This window comes from Mobula hypostoma, chromosome 15 (assembly GCF_963921235.1).
Source record: "Mobula hypostoma chromosome 15, sMobHyp1.1, whole genome shotgun sequence".
In the NCBI taxonomy this organism is placed as follows: domain Eukaryota; kingdom Metazoa; phylum Chordata; class Chondrichthyes; order Myliobatiformes; family Myliobatidae; genus Mobula; species Mobula hypostoma.
In genome coordinates, this window is record NC_086111.1 from 2,636,482 (window position 1) to 2,663,166 (window position 26,685).

The 26,685-nt window shown below is 41.2% G+C and overlaps 1 protein-coding gene across 2 annotated transcripts in view; it reads right to left on the bottom strand.

Annotated features, from left to right (window-relative positions):
* The window catches only part of LOC134356643 (inter-alpha-trypsin inhibitor heavy chain H3-like), a 133,599-nt gene that overhangs the window by 50,783 nt on the left and 56,131 nt on the right, over positions 1-26,685 (bottom strand). For both annotated transcript variants that reach the window (XM_063067616.1, XM_063067615.1), the window contains exons 17-18: positions 4,473-4,523; positions 3,490-3,519 (exon numbers count right to left, since the gene is read on the bottom strand). In XM_063067616.1, the coding sequence (XP_062923686.1) occupies positions 3,490-3,519; positions 4,473-4,523 (81 nt within the window). The remainder of the gene's footprint in view (positions 1-3,489; positions 3,520-4,472; positions 4,524-26,685) is intronic.

Consider the following 26,685-nt stretch of genomic DNA (forward strand, 5'->3'; position numbering starts at 1 on the left):
GTGCTCCCATCTCTAACCCCTGCGGACTCCATTAGCCAAACAGAAAAGGCTCCCTTTATTGCACTCTTTGCCTCCTGCCAGTCAGCCAATCTTCTATTCATGCTTGTATCTTTCCTGCAATACCATGGGCTCTCATCTTGCTTGTAGCCTCATGTGTGACACCTTGTCTAAAGCCTTCTGAAGATCCAGACACACAACATCCTTTGTTTAAACTGCCTATTATTTCTTCAAAGCATTCCAAATGATTTGACAGGCACGATTTCCCCCTGAGAAAACCATGGCCTATTTTATCATGTGCCTACAAGTACTCCGAAACCTCCTTCTGAACCTCTTACCAACCATGGAAGTTCAACTAGCTAGTCTATAACTTCCTGTCTTGCTTCTCTCGCTCATTTACTTTTGTTATTTCAGATTTGCAGCACCTGTAGGGACTGGAGGATTAAAATCATGTGCAACTTCACCATATTATTTTTATTAACAGTAGAAAATAAACTTGCTCCATGCATTAAAACACTCTGTGATGATGACTCTGCAGTGAAATCTGCTTTTAAAAAAATGGCTGTGTTGGAGATCTGTTCTTATAGGAGATCTGGGTCTAGCATATGGTCATAGAATCTTGATATCTACCATTTATTTTAAGGAAATGTATTGACGTGTTTAAGCATTTATTGCATTTTAAATATGAATATGAGTGTAGGGAATTAGGTGGGTTCCTAAAAATAACAAATAAAAATAGAAGAATTTGATCATTTTTGTGATGTATTGTATCACAACTTAAGTGTGTCGGAATCTCATTGAATATAATAAGTTTGACATGATGTGTAATGCAACAGATAACTCCTTATTTCAAACAATCAAGCTGACTAAATTTAAATTAGTTAAGTAGTTGATCCAGGATGGTGCCTGTGATTTTTACTAAGACTGATGAAACAAAAATTTCATCAAAAGAGGATGTGCTGGAGCTTTTGGAAAGCATCACGTTAGATAAATCACCAGGACTGGACGAAATATACCCCAGGCTACTGTGGGAGGTGAAGGAGGAGATTGCTGAGCCTCTGGTGACGATCTTTGCATCATCAATGGGGATGGGAGAGGTTCTGGAGGATTGGAGGGTTGCGGATGTTGTTTCTTTATTCTAAAAAGGGAGTAGGGATAGCCCAGGAAATTATAGACCAGTGAGTCTTACTTCAGTGGTTGGTAAGTTGGTGGAGAAGATCCTGAGAGGCAGGATTTGTGAACATTTGGAGAGGTATTATATGATTAGGAATAGTCAGCATAGCTTTGTCAAAGGCAGGTCGTGCCTTACGAGCCTGATTGAATTTTTTGAGGATGTGACTGAACACATTGATGAAGGTAGAGCAGTAGATGTAATGTATATGAATTTCAGCAAGGCATTTGATAAGGTACCTCATACAAGGCTTATTGAGAAAGTAAGGAGGCATGGGATCCAAGGGGACATTGCTTTGTGGATCCAGAACTGCCTTGCCCACAGAAGTGGTTGTAGAAGGGTCATATTCTGCATGGAGGTCGGTGACCAGTGGTGTGCCTCAGAGATCTGTTCTGGAACCCTTACTCTTCGTGATTTTTATAAATGACCTGGATGAGGAAGTGGAAGGGTTAGTAAGTTTGGTGATGACACAAAAGTTGGGTGTGTTGTGGATAGTGTGGAGGTCTGTCAGAGGTTACAGTGGGACATTGATAGGATGCAAAACTGGGATGAGAAGTGGCAGAGATGGAGTTCAACCTAGATAAATGTGAAGTGGTTCATTTTGGTAGGTCAAACAAGATGGCAGAATATAGTATTAATGGTAAGACTCTTGGCAGTGTGGAGGATCAGAGGGATCTTGGGGTTTGAGTCCACAGGACGCTCAAAGCAGCTGCGCAGGTTGACTCTGTGGTTAAGAAGACATATGATGTATTGGCCTTTATCAATCATGGAACTGAATTTAGGAGCTGAGAGGTAATGTTGCAGCTATATAGGACCCTGGTTAGACCCCTCTTGGACTCTACTGTGCTCAGTTCTGTTCGCCTCACTGCAGGAAGGATGTGGAAACTATAGAAAGGGTGCAGAGGAGATTTACAAGGATTTTGCCTGGATTGGGGAGCATGCCTTATGAAAACAGGTTGAGTGAACTCAGCCTTTTCTCCTTGGAGTGACGGAGGATGAGAGGTGACCTGATAGAGGTGTATAAGATGATGAGAGGCATTGATCGTGTGGATAGTCAGAGGCTTTTTCCCAGGGCTGAAATGGTTGCCACAAGGGGACACAGGTTTAAGGTGCTGGGGAGTAGGTACAGAGGAGATGTCAGCGGTAAGTGTTTTATGCAGAGGGTGCTGAGTGCGTGGAATGGGCTACCGGCAACGGTGGTGGAGGCGGATACGATAGGGTCTTTTAAGAGACTTTTGGATAGGTACATGGAGCTTAGAAAAATAGAGGGCTATGGGTAAGCCTAGTAATTTCTAGGGTAGGGACATGTTCGGCACAACTTTGTGGGCCGAAGGGCCTGTATTGTGCTGTAGGTTTTCTATGTTTCTAAATTACATTCACGCTGAAGTACAGATTAACCAACAGTCCCTTTATCAAAGTCATGGTCTGACAACTAATTACTGTTTTGAAAGAGAACAGACAATATTTCAAATGTTTAAAAACTTTCCACACAAACATATTATACTGTTTCCCCCTAAAATAAAATACACTGATCAAATAAACTGAACTACTTACATCTATGACGTTTTATACTTACTTTTAAAATACAGTGCCTATAAAGAGTATTCACACCCTCTGGAAGTTTTTGTTTTTTATCATTTTTACAACAATGGATTTAATTGGGCTTTCTTGACACTGATCAACAGAAAAGACTCTATTGTGTCAAAGTGAAAAAATTCTGCAAATTGGTCTACATTTATTACAATTATTAAACAGAAAATAGTTGATTGAATAATTACTCCCCCCCCCCGTAAGAGAAATTTCCACAATAAAAACCATACTGGCTTCCACTTTAAGTTTATATACATCAATCCAATTAATTGAACTATTTACATACATGATACTTGTATGAAAGTAATGGATATTGGACGTTGTAAATTGTCCTGTGAATAGGTTAGGGTTAAATCATGGTTGTCGTGGGGTGCTGGGGTGGCAATGCTCGAAGGTCTGGCAGTGCCTCCTCTGCAGTGTATCACTAAAAAAATAGCGCCTAAGCTGATCCCACCATGATATCTACCCATATCCATGCAATGTTGTGTCTATGATTTTCCTTAGACTGATTGTAATGGAGATACATTCACACTGAAGTACAGATTAATCAAAACTACCATTATGCAGGCCATTCACTGACTATTGACTACCAGCATCTGACCGATCATATGAAACACTTCAGGTTGTAAAATCACGCTCCTTGCATACAAACCATACTGGCTTCTAGCTTACATGTAGATACATTTGACTAATTAACTGTATTATTTACATCTATGACACTATACACTTACCAGGAAAAAATGCAGGACCAAAAGCTCTAGCTGTACGAGGAAAGAGAGTTATAAACTTTAGAATAGCTTAAGACAATGTGATTAGAGAATATTATTGGAATTGTGCTTAATAAAACATTAAAAATTACGTAATATTAAAATATTTATTACATTAGCAGAATTCAGTAACTAGTTTTATATAACTTAATGCTTCACATTCCAATGAAATGATTTTGACCTGAAATGTTAACATTGTTTGTCTTTCCACAGACATTGGCTAACCTACTAATAGTTCTCAGTATTTTCTGTGTGTATTTTGGATTTCCAGCATACAGGATGCATTTTGATTTCATTTTCAATGGGCTATAGTGATGTATGACTTTTTTAGCAGCTTATATTTTTAAAATAGCAGGTAATGGCCTTGGACGTATGAGTTAAACACACAATGTGATTATAACTGTGTTATGCAATGTACAATTTGGTTTTGCTGATTTTCTGTTCTTGTTAGAGAACTGTTTCTAGCATGTTGGTGGTGTAGAGAAGGACTGTGTTAGTGTGTTCATGTCTTCAAATCACATTTTAAATATAATTATTTGCTGCATAGAATAAGGTGTTTTGCAAATAAAATAGAATAATTTGATGGACCACTTTTGTGATATATTGTGGTTTAAGGGCATCAAGCAGTAAAGATGACCAAAACTCAGAGGATCCAAGCAAAAATTATTAGAATTGGAAGCATAACAGATAACTGCTTATTTGAACCAGTCAAGTGCCTGATTGCCTAAATTTATATCAATTAAAACAGTTCACTTCATGTCGTTCTAGTGAGTTCCCTTAAAATTGATGTTCTGACCATGCATTTTCTTCACTCAGGCACTGACTAACTAGTGCCTGAGCATAACCATTTTGTCTATGATATAATTAAGTTCTTAAAAGCATTCAACACACAGAAAATTGACAATTGATTTCCATTAAAATTAACTATAATTAGCTGCAATATTTACATCCAGGGTAAAATCCTCTTGGATGCGAGAGCCTGGAACTCTTGGCTAGACCTGCATCAGGAAAGAAAGTAATAAAAGTTGAAGTATTTTCTCTGTGTTGTTCTAGTTTTCCCACATCTGCAGTTTCTCTTGAGTTTCATCAATGTTTATATAATTTAAGACAGTATAACTATAGAATGATATTGGAATCAATTATTAGCTCCATGTTTTTGATGGTTTGAGAAAAAAACAGCATTAATCTGAGGCCAATGGAATAATCCATATTCAGTAATGACAGATCCCACATAAGAATACATACATCAGTCTTAAATCAATTAACTAAAATAGTTCAAGTTATTCTCTTTCTAAGTGTGATGCTCTTTCCTTTTTCAGGAACATAAGACCAAAAGACATAGCAGCGGAATAAGGCCATTCACCCCATCAAGTCTGCTCCACCATTCACACAAGGCTGATTTATTATCCCTCTCAGCCCCATTCTCCTGCCTTTTCCCTATAACCTTAGACATCCTTACTATGAAGAATCTATAAACCTCCAATTTAATCATACAGAATAACTTAGCCTCTACAGCTGTCTGTGGCAAAGAATTCCAGGGACTCACTACCCACTGGCTGAACAAATTCTTCCGGTCCTAGGTTCTCCCATAATAGGAAATATCATCTACACTTCCACTCTATCTATGTCTTTCGATATTTGATAGGTTTCAGTGAGATCCCCTCCCCCCTTCATTCTTCTCAACTCCACCGAGTACAGGCCCTGAGCCATCAAACACTCCTCATACCTTAACCCTTCCAATTCCAGGATCATTCCCATAAGCCTCCTCTCGACTCTCTCCAAAGCCAGCAATTCTTTAGAAGAAACATAGAAACATAGAAAATCTACAGCACAATACAGGCCCTTCGGCCCACAAAGCTGTGCCAAACATGTCCTTACCTTAGAAATTACCTAGGGTTACACATAGCCCTCTATTTCTCTGACCTCCATATACTTGTCCAGGAGTCTATTAAAAGACCCTATCGTTTCCGCCTCCATCACCACCGCCGGCAGCCCATTCCACGCACTCACCACTCTCTGTGTAAAATATTTACCCCTGACATCTCCTCTGTACCTACTTCCAAGCACCTTAAAACTGTGCCCTCTTGTGTTAGCCATTTCAGCCTTGGGAAAAAACCTCTGACTATCAACACGATCAATGCCTCTCATCATCTTATACACCTCTAACAGGTCACTCCCTCATCCTCTGTCACTCCAAGGAAAACAGGCCAAGTTCACTCAACCTATACTCATAAGGCATGCTCCCCAATCCAGGCAAAATCCTTGTAAATCTCCTCTGCACCCTTTCTATGGTTTCCAAATCCTTCCTATAGTGATGCGACCAGAACTGAGCACAGTACTCCGAGTGGTGTCTGGCCAGGGTCCTATACAGCTGCAACATTACCTCTCAGCTCCTAAACTCAATCCCATGATTGATGAAGGCCGATGACCTGGTTGATAGCCTCATATTTCACCTTACTCCAATTAAACATTTCCCTAACTTGTCTGTTCCTATCCCTCTCCAATGCTATGGTAAAGGAGATAGAATTGTGATCACTATCTCCAAAATGCTCTCTCACTGAGAGATCTGACACCTGACCAGGTTCATTTCCCAATACCATATCAACTACAGCCTCTCGTCTAGTAGGCTTAACTACATATTGTGTCAAGAAACCTTCTTGAATACATATAACAAACTCCAACCCATCTAAACCCTTCACTCTCGGGAGATACCAATCAATATTTGGGAAATTAAAAACTCCCACCACAACAACCCTGTTATTATTATTCCTTTCCAGAATCTTTCTCCCTATCTGCTCCGTGATATCCCTGTAACTATTGGGTGGTCTATAAAAAACACCCAGTAGAGTTATTGACCCCTTCTTGTTCCTAACTTCCACCCACAGAGACTCCGTAGACAATCCCTCCATGTCTTCCTCTTTTTTTGTGGCCGTGACATTATCTCTGATCAACATAGAAACATAGAAACATAGAAAATAGGTGCAGGAGTAGGCCATTCGGCCTTTCAAGCCTGCACCGCCATTTATTATGATCATGGCTGATCCTCCAACTCAGAAACCCGCCCCAGCCTTCCCTCCATACCCCCTGACCCCTGTAGCCACAAGGGCCATATCTAACTCCCTCTTAAACATAGCCAATGAACTGGCCTCAACTGTTTCCTGTGGCAGAGAATTCAACAGATTCACCACTCTCTGTGTGAAGAAGTTTTTCCTAATCTCGGTCCTAAAAGGCTTCCCCTCTATCCTCAAACTGTGGCCCCTCGTTCTGGACTTCCCCAACATCGGGAACAATCTTCCTGCATCTAGCCTGTCCAATCCCTTTAGGATCTTATACGTTTCAATCAGATCCCCCCTCAATCTTCTAAATTCCAACGAGTACAAGCCCAGTTCATCCAGTCTTTCTTCATATGAAAGTCCTGCCATCCCAGGAATCAATCTGGTGAACCTTCTTTGTACTCCCTCTATGGCAAGGATGTCTTTCCTCAGATTGGGGGACCAAAACTGCACACAATACTCCAGGTGTGGTCTCACCAAGGCCTTGTACAACTGCAGTAGTACCTCCCTGCTCCTGTACTCGATTCCTCTTGCTATGAATGCCAGCATACCATTTGCCTTTTTCACTGCCTGCTGTACCTGCATGCCCACTTTCAATGACTGGTGTATAATGACACCCAGGTCTCGTTGCACCTCCCCTTTTCCTAATCGGCCACCATTCAGATAATAATCTGTTTTCCTATTTTTGCCACCAAAGTGGATAACTTCACATTTATCCACATTAAATTGCATCTGCCATGAATTTGCCCACTCACCCAAACTATCCAAGTCACCCTGCATCCTCTTAGCATCCTCCTCACAGCTAACACTGCCACCCAGTTTCGTGTCATCCGCAAACTTGGAGATGCTGCATTTAATTCCCTCATCCAAGTCATTAATATATATTGTAAACAACTGGGGTCCCAGCACTGAGCCTTGCGGTACCCCACTAGTCACTGCCTGCCATTCTGAAAAGGTCCCGTTTATTCCCACTCTTTGCTTCCTGTCTGCTAACCAATTCTCCACCCACACCAATACCTTACCCCCAATACCGTGTGCTTTAAGTTTGCACACTAATCTCCTGTGTGGGACCTTGTCAAAAGCCTTTTGAAAATCCAAATATACCACATCCACTGGTTCTCCCCTATCCACTCTACTAGTTACATCCTCAAAAAATTCTATGAGATTCGTCAGACATGATTTTCCTTTCACAAATCCATGCTGACTTTGTCCGATCATTTCACCGCTTTCCAAATGTGCTGTTATCACATCCTTGATAACTGACTCCAGCAGTTTCCCCACCACCGACGTTAGGCTAACCGGTCTATAATTCCCCGGTTTCTCTCTCCCTCCTTTTTTAAAAAGTGGAGTTACATTAGCCACCCTCCAATCCTCAGGAACTAGTCCAGAATCTAACGAGTTTTGAAAAATTATCACTAATGCATCCACTATTTCTTGGGCTACTTCCTTAAGCACTCTAGGATGCAGACCATCTGGCCCTGGGGATTTATCTGCCTTCAATCCCTTCAATTTACCTAACACCACTTCCCTACTAACATGTATTTCGCTCAGTTCCTCCATCTCACTGGACCCTCTGTCCCTTACTATTTCTGGAAGATTATTTATGTCCTCCTTAGTGAAGACAGAACCAAAGTAATTATTCAATTGGTCTGCCATGTCCTTGCTCCCCATAATCAATTCACCTGTTTCTGTCTGCAGGGGACCTACATTTGTCTTTACCAGTCTTTTCCTTTTTACATATCTATAAAAGCTTTTACAGTCAGTTTTTATGTTCCCTGTCAGTTTTCTCTCATAATCTTTTTTCCCCTTCCTAATTAAGCCCTTTGTCCTCCTCTGCTGAATTCTGAATTTCTCCCAGTCCTCAGGTGAGCCACTTTCTCTGGCTAATTTGTATGCTACTTCTTTGGAATTGATACTATCCCTAATTTCTCTTGTCAGCCACGGGTGCACTACCTTCCTTGATTTAATTTTTTGCCAAACTGGGATGAACAATTGTTGTAGTTCATCCATGCAACCTTTAAATGCTTGCCATTGCATATCCACCGTCAATCCTTTAAGTGTCATTTGCCAGTCTATCTTAGCTAATTCACGTCTCATACCTTCAAAAGTTACCCCTCTTTAAGTTCAGAACCTTTGTTTCTGAATTAACTATGTCACTCTCCATCTTAATGAAGAACTCCTCCATATTATGGTCACTCTTACCCAAGGGGCCTCTCACGACAAGATTGCTAATTAACCCTTCCTCATTGCTCAAAACCCAGTCCAGAATAGCCTGCTCTCTAGTTGGTTCCTCGACATGTTGGTTCAAAAAACCATCCTGCATACATTCCAAGAAATCCTCTTCCTCAGCACCTTTACCAATTTGGTTCACCCAATCTACATGTAGATTGAAGTCACCCATTATAACTGCTGTTCCTTTATTGCACACATTTCTAATTTCCTGTTTAATACCATCTCCGACCTCACTACTACTGTTAGGTGGCCTGTACACAACTCCCACCAGCGTCTTCTGCCCCTTAGTGTTACGCAGCTCTACCCATATCGATTCCACATCTTCCCAGCTTATGTCCTTCCTTTCTATTGCGTTAATCTCATCTTTAACCAGCAACGCCACCCCACCTCCTTTTCTTTCATGTCTATCCCTCCTGAATATTGAATATCCCTGAACGTTGAGCTCCCATCCCTGGTCACCCTGGAGCCATGTCTCTGTGATCCCAACTATATCATAATCATTAATAACAATCTGCACTTTCAATTCATCCACCTTATTACGAATGCTCCTTGCATTGACACATAAAGCCTTCAGGCGCTCTTTTACAACTCTCTTAGCCCTTATACAATTATGTTGAAAAGTGGCCCTTTTTAATGCTTGCCCTGGATTTGTCGGCCTGCCACTTTTACTTTTCTCCTTTGTACTTTTTGCTTCTACCCTCACTTTACACCCCTCTGTCTCTCTGCACTGGTTCCCATCCCCCTGTTGTGAACTAATCTCCTCACGCCTAGCCTCTTTAATTTGATTCCCACCTCCCAACCATTCTAGTTTAAAGTCAACCACTCCCCAACCATTCTAGTTTAAAGTCAACCATTCTGTCAACAGTGCCACTCCACCACCTCTTTTGCCTCCCTCCCTGTCCTTCCTGAAACATCTAAAGCCTGGCACTTGAAATAAGCATTCCTGCCCCCGAGCCGTCCAAGTCTCTGTAATGGCCACAATGGCATAGCTTCAAGTACTGATCCTCGCTCTAAGCTCATCCGCTTTATTCATGATGCTTCTTGCATTAAAATAGACACATCTCAAGCCATCGGTCTGAGCGTATGCCTTCTCGATCACCTGCCCTATGTTCCCTGTAAGCTGTGCACGTGTGCACGTGCACACATGTTTTTCAACCAGCGCAAAAAGGAAATTAACGTGCGCACGAAAGGTTAGTTACCCAAAATAATGTAGCAATTAATAATTATACTTATTGAAAATAATCTTTTAGCTAAATGTTTCTGTTAACTAGTTAGTTGGTTTTTCAAATGCCATAATGCATGTCACTAACTTACGTCACCTCACCTTTCCTATTGCGGTTCGTACAGCTGCATCACGGTGGCAGCCATCTTTGGCGGACAGTGTTCATATCGTAAAGTTTTCAAAGATCTGTTTCAAATCTTGTAGATAGCTTACTAAGTTTTTATTGAAAAAAATATTGATTCACGATGTTGAATTCAAAAGAAGAGAAGGGCATGAAGTGCAAAAGAACTGCAAATTTGTTTAAAGTTGAATGGCTTAACAAAATAGTAGAAACTGCTACACCGAAAGCTCATGAGGTCATGAACATTCAGCTACGAGAAATATTTATGTATGATTCAGAAACTGCAGTTATCTGTTTGTATTGTCATGATGCGAAAGTTACTGGAGAATTTGTTAGTGGAAAGAAGTGGGATGATATTTGGAAACTTGACTTTTTGAAGTGTCATTTGGCAAGTAAATTGTATTTGGACAATGTACAAAAGCTCAGGCAACAAAACCCGTCATTACCCATTACAGGAGTGCTACACATGTTATGGTTGAGTGCAGATGAGCAAGAGCGAAAACGATCAAACCCAGAGGAGATCAAAGTTCTTATTAACAGTGTGCTGTTAGCTGACTTCGCATCTGGTGATGAAGAAGTTAATGCCTTATGTCTAAAATATCATGATTTTCTAGCTGAAAATACTGTAGTAGTTAGACAGTTAGACAGATTTCAAATTTTCTGTGCAAGAAAAAATTAAATCCGAACTGATTTCAAACTTTGCTCAAATGGTGGCATTTGTACTTCAAAATGAACAGTTTTGCGACCTTGCACAGTTGTTGGACATTGGGAGACCCTTTCTTGCGTGTAGTGCGGACTGTGAGTGAGGTTTTAGCCTATTGAATCAACTCAAAAACAATCTGAGAAACCATTTAGGTGAATGTCATTTGGATATGTTAATGAGAATCAAAAGCTAACAATTGGATGAAGTTCTATTAGTCTAGATAGAGTTTACAATGAATGGGTAAATACCAAAGACAGGAGGGAGAAAAAATAACTGAGTGACTTAAATATGTATGTTATTTTGTTGTTATTCTGAGCAGTTTTATGTCAAATATTTTGTAAACCTACATAAACTGTGCCATGTGTGCATTCAGTGCTCACATACTTTTGTCACAGGAAAACATTTGCACAACATAACATTTTTGTGCACACTGACTACTAAAAATTAGAGGGAACAGTGCACCCGCCTATCCTCCCTCTCGCACTGTCTCCAAGATTTCTCTATTTGGGAGCCAATCCCCTCTTCCTCCATCTCTTCAGTTTGGTTCCCACCACCCTGCAATCCCAGTTTAAACTCTCCCCAATAGCCTTAGCAAACCTCCCCACCAGGATATTGGTCCCCCTGGGATTCAAGTGCAACCCGTTCTTTTTGTACAGGCCACTCCTGCCCCAAAAGAGGTCCCAGTCATCCAGAAATCTGAATCCCTGCCCCCTGCTCCAATCCCTCAGCCACACATTAATCCTCCACCTCACTCTATTCCTATACTAACTGTCACGTGGCACAGGCAGTAATCCTGAGATTACTACCTTTGAGGTCCTGCTTCTCAACTTCCTTCCCAACTCCCTGTAGTCTGTTTTCAGGACCTCTTCCCTTTTCCTGCCTATGTCGCTGGTACCAATATGTACCACGACCTCTGGCTGTTCTCCTTCCCACTTCAGCATATCGTGGACGTGATCAGAAACATCCCGGACACTGCCACCTGGGAGGCAAACTACCATCTGTGCTTCTTTCCTGCATCCACAGAATCGCCTGTCTGACCCCCTAACTATAGAGTCTCCTATCACTGCTGCCATCCTCTTACTTTCCCTACCCTTCTGAGCCACAGGGCCAGTCTCTGTGCCAGAGGCACGGCCACTGTCACTTCCCCCGGGTAGGCTGTTTCCCCCCCCTCCCCCCCACAACAGTACTCAAGCAGGAGTACTTATTGTCAAGTAGTACAGCCACACAGGTGGTTTCTAGCCTCTGACTCCTGCCCTTCCCTCTCCTGACTGATACCCACTTATCTGTCTCCTCAGACCCCTCCTCCAGCTGCCTATCACCTCCCTCATGGTTTCACCTCCTTCTATTCCCCATTGTGCTTTCCCCTATTCCTTCTTCACCTTTCCTGCCTGTCCCCTCCCCCACCCCTTTATCTTTCCTCTTACTGGTTTTTCACCTGGCACCAGGGTCGGACTGCAGGCAGGGCTAGGCTGGGCTGCAGCCCAGGGGCCCGAGCTGCAGAGGGACCCAAAATAGGTAGCTATCATCATGACGGACAAAAAAAACGAGAGTGGAGCACAGAAAAGAAAAAATAAACAAGAAAAAGAGGACCGTGAGAAAGAAGCATTAAAAAAGACATTGAAATTGACAGAACTTTTTAAACCTGTCCTCGATGATGCAGCAGCACCATCGCTCTTGTCACAGTCTGAGACTGGTGGACAAATAGAGACTTGTTCAACAGCTAGAGCTAGCACCAGCGTTAGCACAGGTCAATCGTCCTTGCCACAGTCAGCAGCTAACGTTGAAGAGGCAGAGAGCATGACTTTGAGATTCCTAACCACAGAGGCCTCCGAACAACCAGGTCAAGCCGCCATTAATGTAAACGCTACCGCTACTGAGGATCCTTACAGCACTGATCCTGCTCGCTGGGGAAAGGAAACATTAGATGATTCAGTTCGAGCGTCCTGGGCTAAGAAAGGGCCGGAGTCCTGCCAGAATAAGGATGTGGATATCAAAGCTTCAGAACGAGTATACAAACGGCAGAGATGCTTTTTCCTCCAAATTTCACTTCAAACGCAAGCTGGTAAATGGTGAGTACATATCAAGGCAATGGCTCTTATACCTTCCACCGGCTGTGTATTTTGCTTTGCATGCTGCATCTTCAGTGATGGTAACTGTCAGTCCACCTTCGAAACTGGCTTTAGCGACTGGAAACATGCCGCTGAGCGCACAGGAGAGCGTGAAAATAGCGAACACCACAGGAAAACGATACTGACCTACGTTACACTGGCATCTGACAGCGGAAGAATAGATACAGAACTACAAAAACAGTTTGAGTCAGAGTGTGTCTACTGGATTGATGTATTGAGATGAGTCTTTGTGGTTGTGAAGTTTTTGGTCGAAAGGGAACTGGCCTTCCGAGGCTCCAGTGACATATTTGGCAGGCCTGATAACGGCAACTACATAGGCTCAGATCCACAATGGGGCAGGACAGGCTGAGTCATCTTACTCTGATGTCACTTGAAAGTGATCTTGTTCAGAAACTGGATTTTAGTGATCTGATCAAGGACTTTGCTGTGATTAAATCCAGAAGAACTAGGCTTTAATTTTGAAAAACAAGCATCTGATTTTGTAAATATCTAGACTTGTATGTCAGTGTTGTTCCTGTTTTTGTGGCAATAGACTAATAGTTGACTGTTTACAAACCTAGTAATTAATAAGTGGTCTTTACTCTGCAAGCCACACAGCACAGTAATAGGTTAGTATGTGCGAGATCTCATTTTTCAGAAAGATTGTTAGAGTATTGTCAAGTTTCCTAGTTTGCCATAGTGCCATCTCTCTTGGCCTTTTTGACTCTCATTTCCGTTTTACTTTCTCAGAACGCACGGTTGAGAAAAATACCTAGATAAAAATGCTTTGGCATTGTTTGAGAAATCGGGCCTACGGTGTGTACAGCAATAAGTTTTAAGTGTTACATGTTTAAGGAGATCTGTTTTTTTTGTGAGAATGCTGTAATGGTCTTTTGGAGGTCACCTGATGTGATTTTCCCGCCGATGTGAGGTCACGTGATGACATGTGCCCCGTGACTATATAAGGGTCGACCCAGGTGGTGCAGATGGTTTTGAGTCCGTAGATTTCCAGGTAGAACGTGTTGTATCTCCGTTTCTGTTGTGTGTTTGTTTTTGTGACGCAGTTTCATTTTTAAAATGGTTGTGCATTCTGTTGCAAAATATCATATTAATTGGACTGGAAATTTTTGCTAGATGTGTTGATTTACTCAATTCCAACATTAGAAGGGAGAGTGAAGAATTTATCGAAGTTACAGGATCGAAAGGAGTCAGCATCGTTTGGCAGTTTAATAAAGGATCGACCTTATTGAGTCTTCATTGGAGTAGTAGCTACCTGCATCGAGATAACTCTTGCCAGAAAGAACAAGGAGTTCATGCAAAAAGGTGCTCTCTCTCTTTAAAGGAATTTAAGGTCAGTCGATTTAAACTGTTTGTTTTCGGCATCGTGAATCCTATGGACAGAACCAGCAGTAAAGTTGCGTCTGAAGAAATCCTTCTCCAGAGAAGTCTCTCCCAATTGAACGTGTAAATCTGTTGGACTTTCGAAGTTATTGCTTTAAGAACTATATCTGACTGTATCGCTTTAAGAACTGTTTTCGCATTTGCCCCTTTAAGAACCAGAGCCAAGTGGCTAGTTGGTGAACAGCTGCATATCTGTTAAATTCCGGTTAAAGTTTTCATTTGTTTTTTTTTCCCTTATCATTTATCGGAGTTTAATAAATGTTTGGTTATTTTTATATAACCTGTCTCAATTGATATTCATTGTTGCCGGTTACGTAACATAAACAGTGGGGGCTCGTGGGATATGTTCCGATTTTTGAGTTTAAGTGTAGGTAATTGCCATTTTGATTTAGATAAGGGTAATACCCGATTTTTTTTGGTTTGATTTGTGTGTGTGTTGTATTCGGCAACAATGGATATTGACGGGCTTTTGAAGACGCCTGACTCGGGATTTTTAGAGAATGCGAGAAAACCTGAGATATTGGAGATTGCTAGGAAGTTGGATATTAAAGGAATTACGAGAAATTCTACCAAGGCTTTCATACAAAGAGAAATTGCTGAACATTATATTAATTTGGAATTGTTTGATGCTGAGGTGTTAGAGAAGTTTCCAATGAGTAATCTGGAAATGCAGTTGCATCTTGAACAGTTAAAGTTTGAAAGATTTAAAGTGGAAATGGCCAAAAGAGAGGCTAATAAAATAAGGGAATTTGAAGAAAGAGAAGCCCTTAAAAAAAGAGAATTTGAAGAAAGAGAAGCCCTTAGAAAAAAAGGAGTTTGCAGAAAGAGAAGCTCATAACCAGAGGAAATTTGAGCTAGAGATGCAGAAATTACAATTCGAGAGTCAGTCTTCTGGTTCTACGAAACAGTTTATTGCTAGTCGTGAGATTATTTTGGCTCCTCCATTTAATGAAGCTGATGTGGACACATATTTCCAACATCTTGAAACAGTTGCTCTGAGTTTAAAGTGGCCAAAAGACCAATGGCCAGTGATGTTACAAAGTGTAATTAAAGGCAAGGCACAACAAGTTTATACAGCTGTAAATGCTGAGCAGCACTGGATTATGATATTGTTAAGCAGAATATATTAAAAGCATACGAGATGGTTCCGGAAGCGTATAGAGAAAGACTTAGAAGTTTGAAGAAATCGGAGGAAAAAGCTTATGTGGAATTTGCCTATGAGAAATCTGTGTGTTTTGAGAGATGGGTTTCCTCTAAAAATGTGAATGGGGAGTATAATAAATTAAAAGAGCTGATTTTGCAGAAGCATTTAAAAGGAGCATTCCTGTTGAAGTGAGAACATACTTAAATGAACGGGACACTGTTACATTGCAGGAGATTGCTAAATTAGCTGATGAGTATGTTTTAATTCACAAGAATAAATTTTCTGTAGGTAAAATTTTTAAAAGGAAAACTAGCACAGCGAGTCAAGGTAAACCAGAAATCTGAAGTTAGTGAGAAGAGTAAAGATGAAGGGAGACATGTGAAGGAAAGACATTTTGGTATTATTTGTAATTATTGTAAGAAACCTGGACATGTAGTAGCTAATTGCTTCCGATTGAAAAGGAAAGAGAAAGAAGTGGTCCCAGATGCTTGTGTGCAGCATATTGAAAAACCTGTAAAACTATAGGGTTTAGAAAATACTAATGAAGATGTGTCAGAGTCTGACCAAGTTAAGAAGGGATATGAAGCTTTTATAACAGAAGGATTTGTATCCCTGAAAGAAGGATCCAATGCAGTACCAATAAGGATACTTAGAGATACTGGAGCTTCGCAATCACTAATATTAGACAGTGTGCTAAAGTTTAGTGATGAATCTGACATTGGTGAGATAAATTATATAAGAGGAGTAGGGAGTGCCCTTATGCCAGTACATTTACATAGAGTAAATTTAAGGTCAGAATCAGTTACAGGGGTTGTTAAAGTAGGACTACAATCCAATTTATCTGTGAATGATGTTTGTCTTTTGTTAGGGAATGATTTAGCAGGTGGACAAGTTTTTCCTGAAGTGCATTTGACAATCAATTCAAATTCTGAGGAACCACAGAGGGATACTAATACAGATTCTTCCTGTGTTGTAACAAGAGCTATGGTTAAAAAGACTGATGTAAAGATGAGGTTGTTACCCATGACAGTTCAAGTCAGGATTCGCATTTTGAGGATGTATCAGAAACTTTCTTACCTACCTTATTTGATCAGGATTTTGATGGTAAGTTTGATCAAGATGATTTGTCTTTATCTCGGAAGGAGATGATAGCAGAGCAGGGTAGAGATCCTGACATAGTTAACTTAAAAGAACAAGCTCTTCCAGATAGTGAAATTGAAAAAGTACCAGTTGGATATTATTTTGAAAAGGGGGTATTAATGAGAAAGTGGAGATTGCCTGCAATTCCTGCTAGTGAGGAATGGGAAGTTAATCATCAGGTAGTAGTTCCTAAAATTTACCGAAATGAAATTTTGACTATGGCTCATAGTATTCCATTGGGTGGTCATTTAGGGGTAAAGAAAACTATGAACAGAGTTTCTAAACATTTTTATTGGCCTAGTTTAAGACAAGATGTGGCGACATTTTGTAGAACATGTCATACATGTCAAATTGTTGGTAAACCTAATCAGGTTACTCCAATGGCCCCATTGCAACCAATTCCAGTATTTGGTGAGCCGTTCTTAAAAATCATTGTAGGCTGTGTAGGTCCTTTGCCAAAAACTAAAACTGGACATCAATATTTATTAACTATTATGTGCACAGCGTCTAGGTTTCCAGAGGCAATACCTCTTAGGAATATAACAGCCAAAACTGTGACAAAGGCTCTTATAAAATCCTTCACTTATTTTGAGTTGCCTAAGGAAATACAATCAGAACAAGGTAGTAATTTTATGTCTGGGTTGTTTCAGCAGATAGATTATAAACTGGGAGGAAAGCAGATTATTTCCTCAGCCTATCATCCTGAATCACAAGGAGCCTTGGAGAGATTTCATTCTACACTAAAAACCATGATTAGGACATATTGTGTAGAAAATGAAAAGGATTGGGATGAAGGTATACATTTACTACTTTTTGCAGTAAGGGAGGCAGTACAGGAATCATTAGGTTTTAGTCCTTTTGAACTTGTATTTGGACATAGAGTTCGAGGACCTTTGGCTTTGTTGAAGGAACAGTGGATTAATAAAGAAGTACACACTAGTTTGCTAGATTATGTTTTGAAATTTGAAGACAGATTGTACAAAGCTTGTAGTTTTGCCAAGGAAAATTTAAGGTTAGCTCAAGAGAAGATGAAGACGTGGTATGATAATGAAGCTAGGATGAGGTCATTTAAGCCTGGAGATAAGGTATTGGTTCTCTTCCCAGTGCAAACAAACCCATTACAAGCCAAATTCCATGGTCCTTATGAGATTAAATCTAAGGTAAATGATGTGGATTATGTAATAAAAACCCCAGGTCGGAGAAAGACAACACATATCACTGTTGTGATCGATAATGAATCTAATTTTGATGAAAGCTTACTGGAGGATTCATTCGAAACTCATTTTAAACCCAACATTATTTCAGCCAGGTTACCAAATTCGAAAATTCTGGAAAATATTGATGAAAAATTAGCTCATTTACAGCCAGAGCAGAGAGAGCAGATGAAACAGTTAATTTTTAAGTATAGAGATTTATTTCCAGAGGTCCCTAGAAGAACCACTGTAGCTACACATGATGTACATGTTAGAGATGCAAAACCCATAAAACAACATCCATATTGAATGAACAGGGAAAAATGTGAACTTGTTGAACAAGAAATTAAGTATAGGTTAGAGAATGATATTATTCGACATTCTAATTCGAATTGGAGTTCACCTTGTGTTATGGTGCCTAAGCCAGACAATAGTATTAGGTTTTGTATGGATTACAGAAAGGTGAATGCTGTGACAAAGACTAATGCATATCCAATCCCTAGAGTAGATGATTGTGTGGATAAAGTTGGACAGGCCAAATTTCTTACAAAAATTGATTTGTTAAAAGGTTATTGGTGTGTTCCATTGACGGATAGAGGTAGAGAGATTTCAGCATTTGTAACCCCATCTGGATTATATGAATATAATGTTCTTCCATTCAGGATGAAGAATGCACCAAGTACTTTTCAGAGGATGATTAATGGTGTGATTCAGGGATTAAAAGGTACAGATGCCTATATTGATGATTTGGTTACAGGGAATAGTAGATCGAAAGCACATTTTACGGTGATGGAGAAACTATTTGAGAGACTTTCAAAAGCTAACAACTATCAATTTAGCTAAAAGTGAATTTGGTCATGCCACTGTGACCGTTAAGGACAAGGGTTAAGGAAATTAGACTCCAATTTAATAACACAGTTTAATGTTACAGGAGTACAATATTTTGATCATTCATATTAAGGGTAAAGACAATGTGATCGCTGATTGTTTGTCTAGATGTTAAACGTATAATGAAAATTTGTTTTTTTTTGGAGTGATATTTTAACATTTGTAGCACTCCTACTGTACATTAGTTTGTAAAGGGCTGAAAGGTAAGATTGTATGTATTGTGTATTTTGTAAATTTTACACCTTTGTATTTTTTTTGTATAAATTGTTAAAATTTTGTTCTTCAAGAGACCAAAATTTTTTTTTTGGAGGGAGGTGTTACATGCTTAAGGAGATCTGTTTTTTTTTGTGAGAATGCTGTAATGGTCTTTTGGAGGTCACCTGATGTGATTTTCCCGCCGATGTGAGGTCACGTGATGACATGTGCCCCATGACTATATAAGGGTCGACCCAGGTGGTGCAGATGGTTTTGAGTCTGTAGATTTCCAGGTAGAACATGTTGTATCTCCGTTTCTGTTGTGTGTTTGTTTTTGTGACGCAGTTTCATTTTTAAAATGGTTGTGCATTCTGTTGCAAAATACCATATTAATTGGACTGGAAATTTTTGCTAGATGTGTTGATTTACTCAATTCCAACATTAGAAGGGAGAGTGAAGAATTTATCGAAGTTACAGGATCAAGAGGAGTCAGTATCGTTTGACAGTTTAATGAAGGATCAACCTTATTGAGCCTTCGTTGGAGTAGTAGCTACCTTCATCGAGATAACTCTTGCCAGAAAGAGCAAGGAGTTCATGCAAAAAGGTGCTCTTTCTCTCTCTTTAAAGAAATTTAAGGTCAGTCGATTTAAACTGTTTATTTTCAGCGTCGTGAACCCCGTGGACAGAACCAGCAGTAAAGTTGCGTCTGTGAAGAAATCCTTCTCCAGAGAAGTCTCTCCCAATTGAACGTGTAAATCTGTTGGACTTTCGAAGTTATCGCTTTAAGAACTATATCTGACTGTATCGCTTTAAGAACTGTTTTCGCATTTGCCCCTTTAAGAACCAGAGCCAAGTGGCTAGTTGGTGAACAGCTGCATATCTGTTAACTGCCGGTTAAAGTTTTCATTTTTTTTTCCCTTATCGTTTATTGGTGTTTAATAAATGTTTGGTTATTTTTATATAACCTGTCTCGATCGATATTCATTGTTGCCGGTTATGTAACATAAGCTTTGGTACATCATACTTCATTTCCCTCATAACTTTACTAAGCCTAGGTCAATTTTTGAGTGCTTTAGATGCTGTCCTTCAAACTAAGAATTTGCATTACTTTCTGTCCTCCCTTTTAAGGCCTGTAAGTTTATAGCCTACGTATTGTACTAAACCAATGTCTTGGTCCACAGCTTTGATATTTAGACCAGTATGACCTTTGCTCTTGTTCTTGCCTTTTTTTGCTCGGTACAGCAGCATTTTATGGTGTTGGCAGGGGCCCATCAGGGCCTCCAGCCCAGGGGCCTGGCCCCACTAAATCCGGCCCTGCCTGGCCCCCACCAGCCTTCTCCTTCCCACCCTCCCCCCACCTTCTTTATAGGGCCCCTGTCCCCTCTCTTTGCAGTCCTGAAACGTTGACTGTTCTTTTCCACAGATGCTGCCTGACCTGCTGAGTTCCTCCAGCGTGTTGTGAGTGTCCCGTTGTGACTACCTGCTTATAGCTCCTCTCTATCACCTCCTCACTTTCCCTGACCAGACGAAGGTCATCGAGCTGCACGTCCATTTCTCTAACCCAGTCCCTAAGGAGCTGCAGCCTGACGCACCTGGTGCAGATGTGGCCGTCCGGGAGGCTGGGAGTCTCCTGGACTTCCCACATCTGACGCCGAACGGAACACCGGCTTTTTCTGATAAGGAGACAAAACTGCTCATAATATTCCACAAACACGAGGAATTTTGCAGATGCTGGAAATTCAAGCAACACACATCAAAGTTGCTGGTGAACGCAGCAGGCCAGGCAGCAACTCTAGGAAGAGGTACAGTTCGACGTTTCAGGCCGAGACCCTTCGTCAGGACTAACTGAAGGAAGAGTGAGTAAGAGATTTGAAATATGCCACATATAGTCTAACCAATGCCTTACAAAGCCTTATCATTACATTCTTACTTTTATATAGCAGTCCTACCCTAATCTAGTCACTATGTTACTACATACTAGTTACTATAGTTAGTATTAGTTACTAAGATAATACCATGTGAATTGGATCAAGCCCATAACAGATTTAATAAACTTGCCAGTTAAAAAGAAGGATTTTGCCAAGAATGATTAAGGTAGCTTTGGGAGAATGTAAAGTGCTTGGAGTATACAAGTGATTTGTATTTGACAAGGAAACTATTGCAATTGGGATAAAAAGGTGTCCCAATTTAATAGATGGCTAATTATTTAAACAAATCAAACAGCTGACAGACAAAATGAAAATTAATTAAAATGGTTTGTTACAATGTTTGCAGAAAAAACATACTTGCATCAATGTGTAATCAAGTAAGTAAAATCATTAAAGTTATTATCTCTCTGAGTGTGAGAATCATAACTTTCACAGAAGAAACATAAGTAGTTTTGGATTGATAATTTAATCTGAGTACTTCTTTGAACTAATTAATTATTTGACTGACTAAATTACAGTGGTTACCCAGTGTTGTGCCTGTGAGTGTTTCCAAAGTCAGCTGTAACGAGAATGAGAACCAGGCACATCTTTCCCTCAATCCCACTTTCTGCTTTCCACAGGGATCACTCCCTATGCGATCCCTTGTCCATTCGTCCCGCCCCACCGATCTCCCTCCTGGCACTTACTCTTGCAAGCGGAACAAGTGCCACACTGCCCCTACACCTCCTCCCTCATTACCATTCAGAGCCCTGAGCAGTCCTTCCAGGTGAGGCGACACTTCACCTGTGAGTCTGTTGGGCTCGTATACTGTGCCCGGTGCTCCCGGTGTGGCTTCCTGTACATTGGTGACACCCGATGTAGATTGGGAGAGTGCTTCGCAGAGCACCTGTGCTCCATTGGCCAGAAAAGGTGGGATCTCCCAGTGGCCACACATTTTTGTTCCACTTCCCACTCCGATGCCAACATGTCATTCCATGGCCTTCTCTACTGCCGTGATGAGGCCACACTCAGATTAGAGGAGCAACACCTTAATTTCGGTCTGTGTAGCCTCCAACCTGAACATTGATTTTTCAAACTTCCAGTAATTGCCTCCCCCTCTTTTACCATCCCACTATTCTCTTTTCCCTCTCTCACCTTATCACCTTACCTTCCCATTACCTCCCTCTGGTGCTCCTCCCCTTTTCTTTTTCCCATGGCCTTCGACCCACTCCTCTCAGATTCCTGCTTCTCCAACCCATTATCTCCTTCACTAATCAACTTCCAGCTGTCTACTTCACTTCTCCCCTCTCCCCCAACCCTCCTACTCTGATTTCTCATCTTTTTTTCCCCAGTCCTGATGAAACGACTTGTCCCAAAACGGCTACTGTTTACTCTTTTCCATAGATGCTGCCTATTGGATTCCCATCATCTGCAGACTTTTGTGTATTTGTAATGAGAATATGTTCACACTAAGGTAGAGATGAAGTGATGAACCAGCACCTCCTTTATTCAAGCATTCAACTAACAACAAACTCACAGTGTCTGGATGCGACAATGCATCAATACTGATAGGCAGGTGGACTCCCTGATTTCTACCACGGCTAAAGCGTAGTTGATGCATTGTGAAAATCAAAAAGCTGCAGGGCTTGTGTTCACGGTTAGGGCACAAAATATAAAAATTGGGAAGTTACTTTGCAACATTTTAGTAAACATTGGTTAGACTGTACTTGATAAATTGTGTATATTTCTGGCTGCTGTACTATATGAAGTGTGTGTTTAGATTGGAGAGTGCGCAGAGGAGCTTCATGGGGCTTGGGCAACTTCAGTTTTGGGGAGCTATTGGATGGGCTGGTCCTGTTTCCTCAGGAGCAATGGAGCTTGGTGAGCCACCTGATAGAGATATAGAAGGTTGTCTGAGGTATAGGTATGTTAAATAGTCAGAATCTTTGTCTAATGATAGAGATAGCAAAAGCAAGAGGGAAGGGGCTTCAGATGAGGAGTTGTAAATGGGACTTGAGGGAGAAATGTATTTTATATGAAGAGTGATTGATATCTGCATCTCATTGCCAGAGAAGGTGGTGAAGTCAAATATATTTAAGGCGAATTTTGACGGGCACTTAAATAGGCATCTTGAAGGATAAGCACCTAATCTGGATGAATAAGGTTAGTGTTTCTTGTTGGGCACTGGTAGCCTAGAGGTTAACGTGACACTATTAAAGCTCAGGGTGTCGAAGCTCTCAGCTCAATCCCGGCATCCTCTGAATCGAATCTCTGTACATCCTCCCCTTGGAATGCATAGGTTTTCCCCGAGTGCTCTGATTTCCTCCCACAGTCCAGCGATGTACCAGGTAGGTTAATTGGTCATTGTAAGTTGTCCCGTGGTTATGTTAGGCTTAAACTGGAAGGGTGGTCGGGGGTTGCTGGAGCAGTGCGGTTCGAAGAGCTGAGAGGGCCTATTGGTGATAGATCTCTAAATAAAATAAGACTCAATGACTCTAACCCAAAAGGTAACTTCTCTCATCCTAAAGTGGTGTTCACAACTGTTTTATTCTGCACAGTGGAAGTTGGTGTTAATGATTGGCTTAGCCTACAATTGAACAATGTGTAACTGTATTGATTACTCCTTCATTTTTCTAATGATCCTGTATCAAGAGTTAGAAATATAAATTGTGTATAAATATAAATACAAAAGTAATCTTATAAAACACAAGGTGCAAGTAACTGCGATATACATAACCTGACTGCATGTACATGAGGTGATCTGAGGTGATGTGGAATGGTAGAGAGGGTGGTCTGTGCCAGATATTTGCACGAGGACCTGCAACTGTAATACCCAGCCATATTGAATCAGCTTTCTGGAGGAAGGCCTCTTGTCTCTCCATATCACCTGTCCGTTACCTTCTTATCTGTGGGGAGCTGGTATGTTCTTCCCTGTGACCATGAGGTTTCTTTGGGGTGCTGTGCCTTCTTTCCATATCCCAGGTTAATTGCTCACTGTAAATGATCTCTAACACATGGGTGTGATAGGAGGTGATGAAAATGTGAGGAAAATAAAAAGTGAAATTAATGTATGATTAACTTAATGGGTGGCGGACAATCGACATGGATTTAATGAGTCAAAAGGCCTGTTTCCTTGCTCTTCAGAGGTAGAGCCAGGAAGGTGGACTCTGGAGGACAGGAGGCCTGGAGGCATCCTGATGAAAGGTCTTGCCCCAAAATGTTGACTGTTTATTCTTTTTCATAGATCCTGCATGGCTTTTTGAGTTCCTCCAGGATTTTATGTGTTTTGCCCTGTCCCATGGTTTGAGGCTTGTTTGTGTGTTTGAGAGGGTGAGAATGGGGCCTGTTTTGCGATTGTTGTCTTGCTTTGTTTGGTTCTTTTTGCTACTGTTTGTGCTGTTCTGTGTTGTGTTGAACACAGGATGCCTACCATGAGGTACCTTGTCAGGTACCTTACTGAAGTACAAGGTTCAATTCCACATGGCTGGCTCATTCAGAAAGTTAAGAGGCATGGAATGCAGGGAAACATGACTGGATAAATTTAGTATTGGCTTGCTCACAGAAGACAGAGGGTTGTAGCAGATGGAGCATATTCTGCCTGGAGGACTGTGACTAGTGGTTTTCCATAGGGACCAATTCTGGGACCCCTACTTTTTGTGATCTTTACAGTACAAGAGATTCTGATGAGGAAGTGGAAGGGTGGGTTAGTAAGTTTGCAGATGACACGAAGATTGATGGAGTTGTGGATAGTGTAGAAGGTTGTCACTGGTGACAACAGGACATTGACAGGAGGCACAGCTCAACTGTGAAGTGGTAGCTGGAGTTCAATCTGGAAAAGTGTGAAGAGATACACTTTAGAAGGGCAAAGTTGAAGGTAGAGTACAGGATTAATGGCAGGATTCTTAGCGGTGTGGAAGAACAGAGGGATCTGGGGGTCCAAGTCCGTAGAATCCTCAAAACTGCCAAGCCAGTTAATATGGTGGTTATGAAGGCCCATGGTACGTTGAGCTTCATTAGTTGAAGGATCGAGTTCAAGAGCTGTAAGGTAATATGGCACCCTTTTGATCACTACGGAGAAGGGAACTGTGAGCGGCCTAGCGCTGTGTGGCTCGCTGTGACAGGCGGGTAGGCCTCTGCCTTGTGTGGCGACCCTCTGTCCCACTCTTTTGATGAATGTCAGTGATATTGGAAGACGGCGTCGTGGTTCTACATTTACGGATTGGATTATTGCGTTAATGGACTGTGGACTTTTTCCAGACTTATGGTCTGTGTTTGTTAGTGCCTGCTTCATTTTCTGTTTTGTTGTGCGAGGGGAGGGGGTTTGGGGGTTGATGTTTTGTTAGTGTTCAGTGTTCTGTGTGGGGAGGGGTTGCTTTTCGGGGGGGGGGTGTCGATGTTCCTGCTCTGTTTTGCAGGAGGATAGGGGTTTTGGGGGAGGGCTTTGATGATTGGCATGTCATTCATTTTTGTATGGGATGTTTCTCTCTGAATGACTTTCATGTGGTTTGTATTGAGGCTCTCTGGAGAAGAGGGATTTCAGAGCTGTATATGGGTACACGCTTTGACAATAAATGAGCCTTGGAACCGCTTTACAACTCCGGTTGGACCATATTTGGAGTATTGTGTTCAGTCTTGGTTAGCTCATTATAGGAATTATGCAGAAGCTTTAGAGAGGGTGCAGAGGAGATTTACCAGGATACTGCCTGGATTAGAGAGTATGCTTCATAGGGAAATGTTGAGTAAGCTAAGACTTTTCTTCTTGGAGGAAAAGAGGATGAGGGGTGAGTTGATAGAGGTGTATAAGATGATAGGATGCACAGATAGAGTGGACAGCAGGCACCTTCACCCGGGATGGAAATAGTTAAGATGGGAGGACATAATAAGTACGGGGGGGATGTCAGAGGTTGTTTTATTCTCTCATGGTGTACGCTGCCAGGGGTGGTGGTAAAGGCAGATACATTAAGGACATTTAAAGACTATTAAATAGGGATATGGATGAAAGAAAAGTGGAGGGCAATGTAGGAGGGAAGTGTTAGGTTGATCTTGGAGTAGGTTAAAATGCTGGCACAAGGACCTGTACTCTGTTCTAATATTCTATGTTTTCTGTTCCATGTAAACCAATATCTACTGCCCTAGCTTCGTTAATAATCTTTATGGCCTACCTCATTCAATGCTGATTGTCCCTAATGAAGCCGTACTTTTCTAAATGCATGTAAATTAAATCCCAAAGATTTTCTCTATAGCCTCCCTACCACATGATGTGAGGCTCACCGGCCTATAACTTCCTGGTTTATTGTTTTGTCCCTTCTTGGACAGAGCACCAACATTGGCTACTCCCCAGTCTTCCAGGACCTCACCTGCTGCTAGTGAGAGTATTGAGACTTATCCACTTTAATGGTCTTTAAGAAACCCAGAACCATGATCTCAAAATGCTCTAACAGATTAGCATGCTCCATGTAGCTCACACTGTCAACCATTCCCTTCTCCTTGGTGAATACTGATGCAAACTTGTCAGTTAGTACTTTGTCCACATCCTCTGACTCTAAGCGTAGTTTCCCTCCTAATCTCTCCTTGGTTATCCTCTTGTTTTTGAAGTAAAATGCCTTGGAATTCTCTTTAACCCTACAAGCTAAGAAAATTTCATGGCCTCCTTTGGCCGCTAGAACGTAGAATACAAAACAGTACAGCGCAGGAACTAGCCCTTCCACCCACAATTCCCTTCAGGGGGACAACGGCGCCCAGCGGTGACTCTTTTGCTTGCATCTTCGGAAACAGCTCCATGTCCATCTTTAATATCTCTATTTTTTCCCTTTCAGGGTTCTTTTGAAGACCATGACCTGGAGTTACACGCTG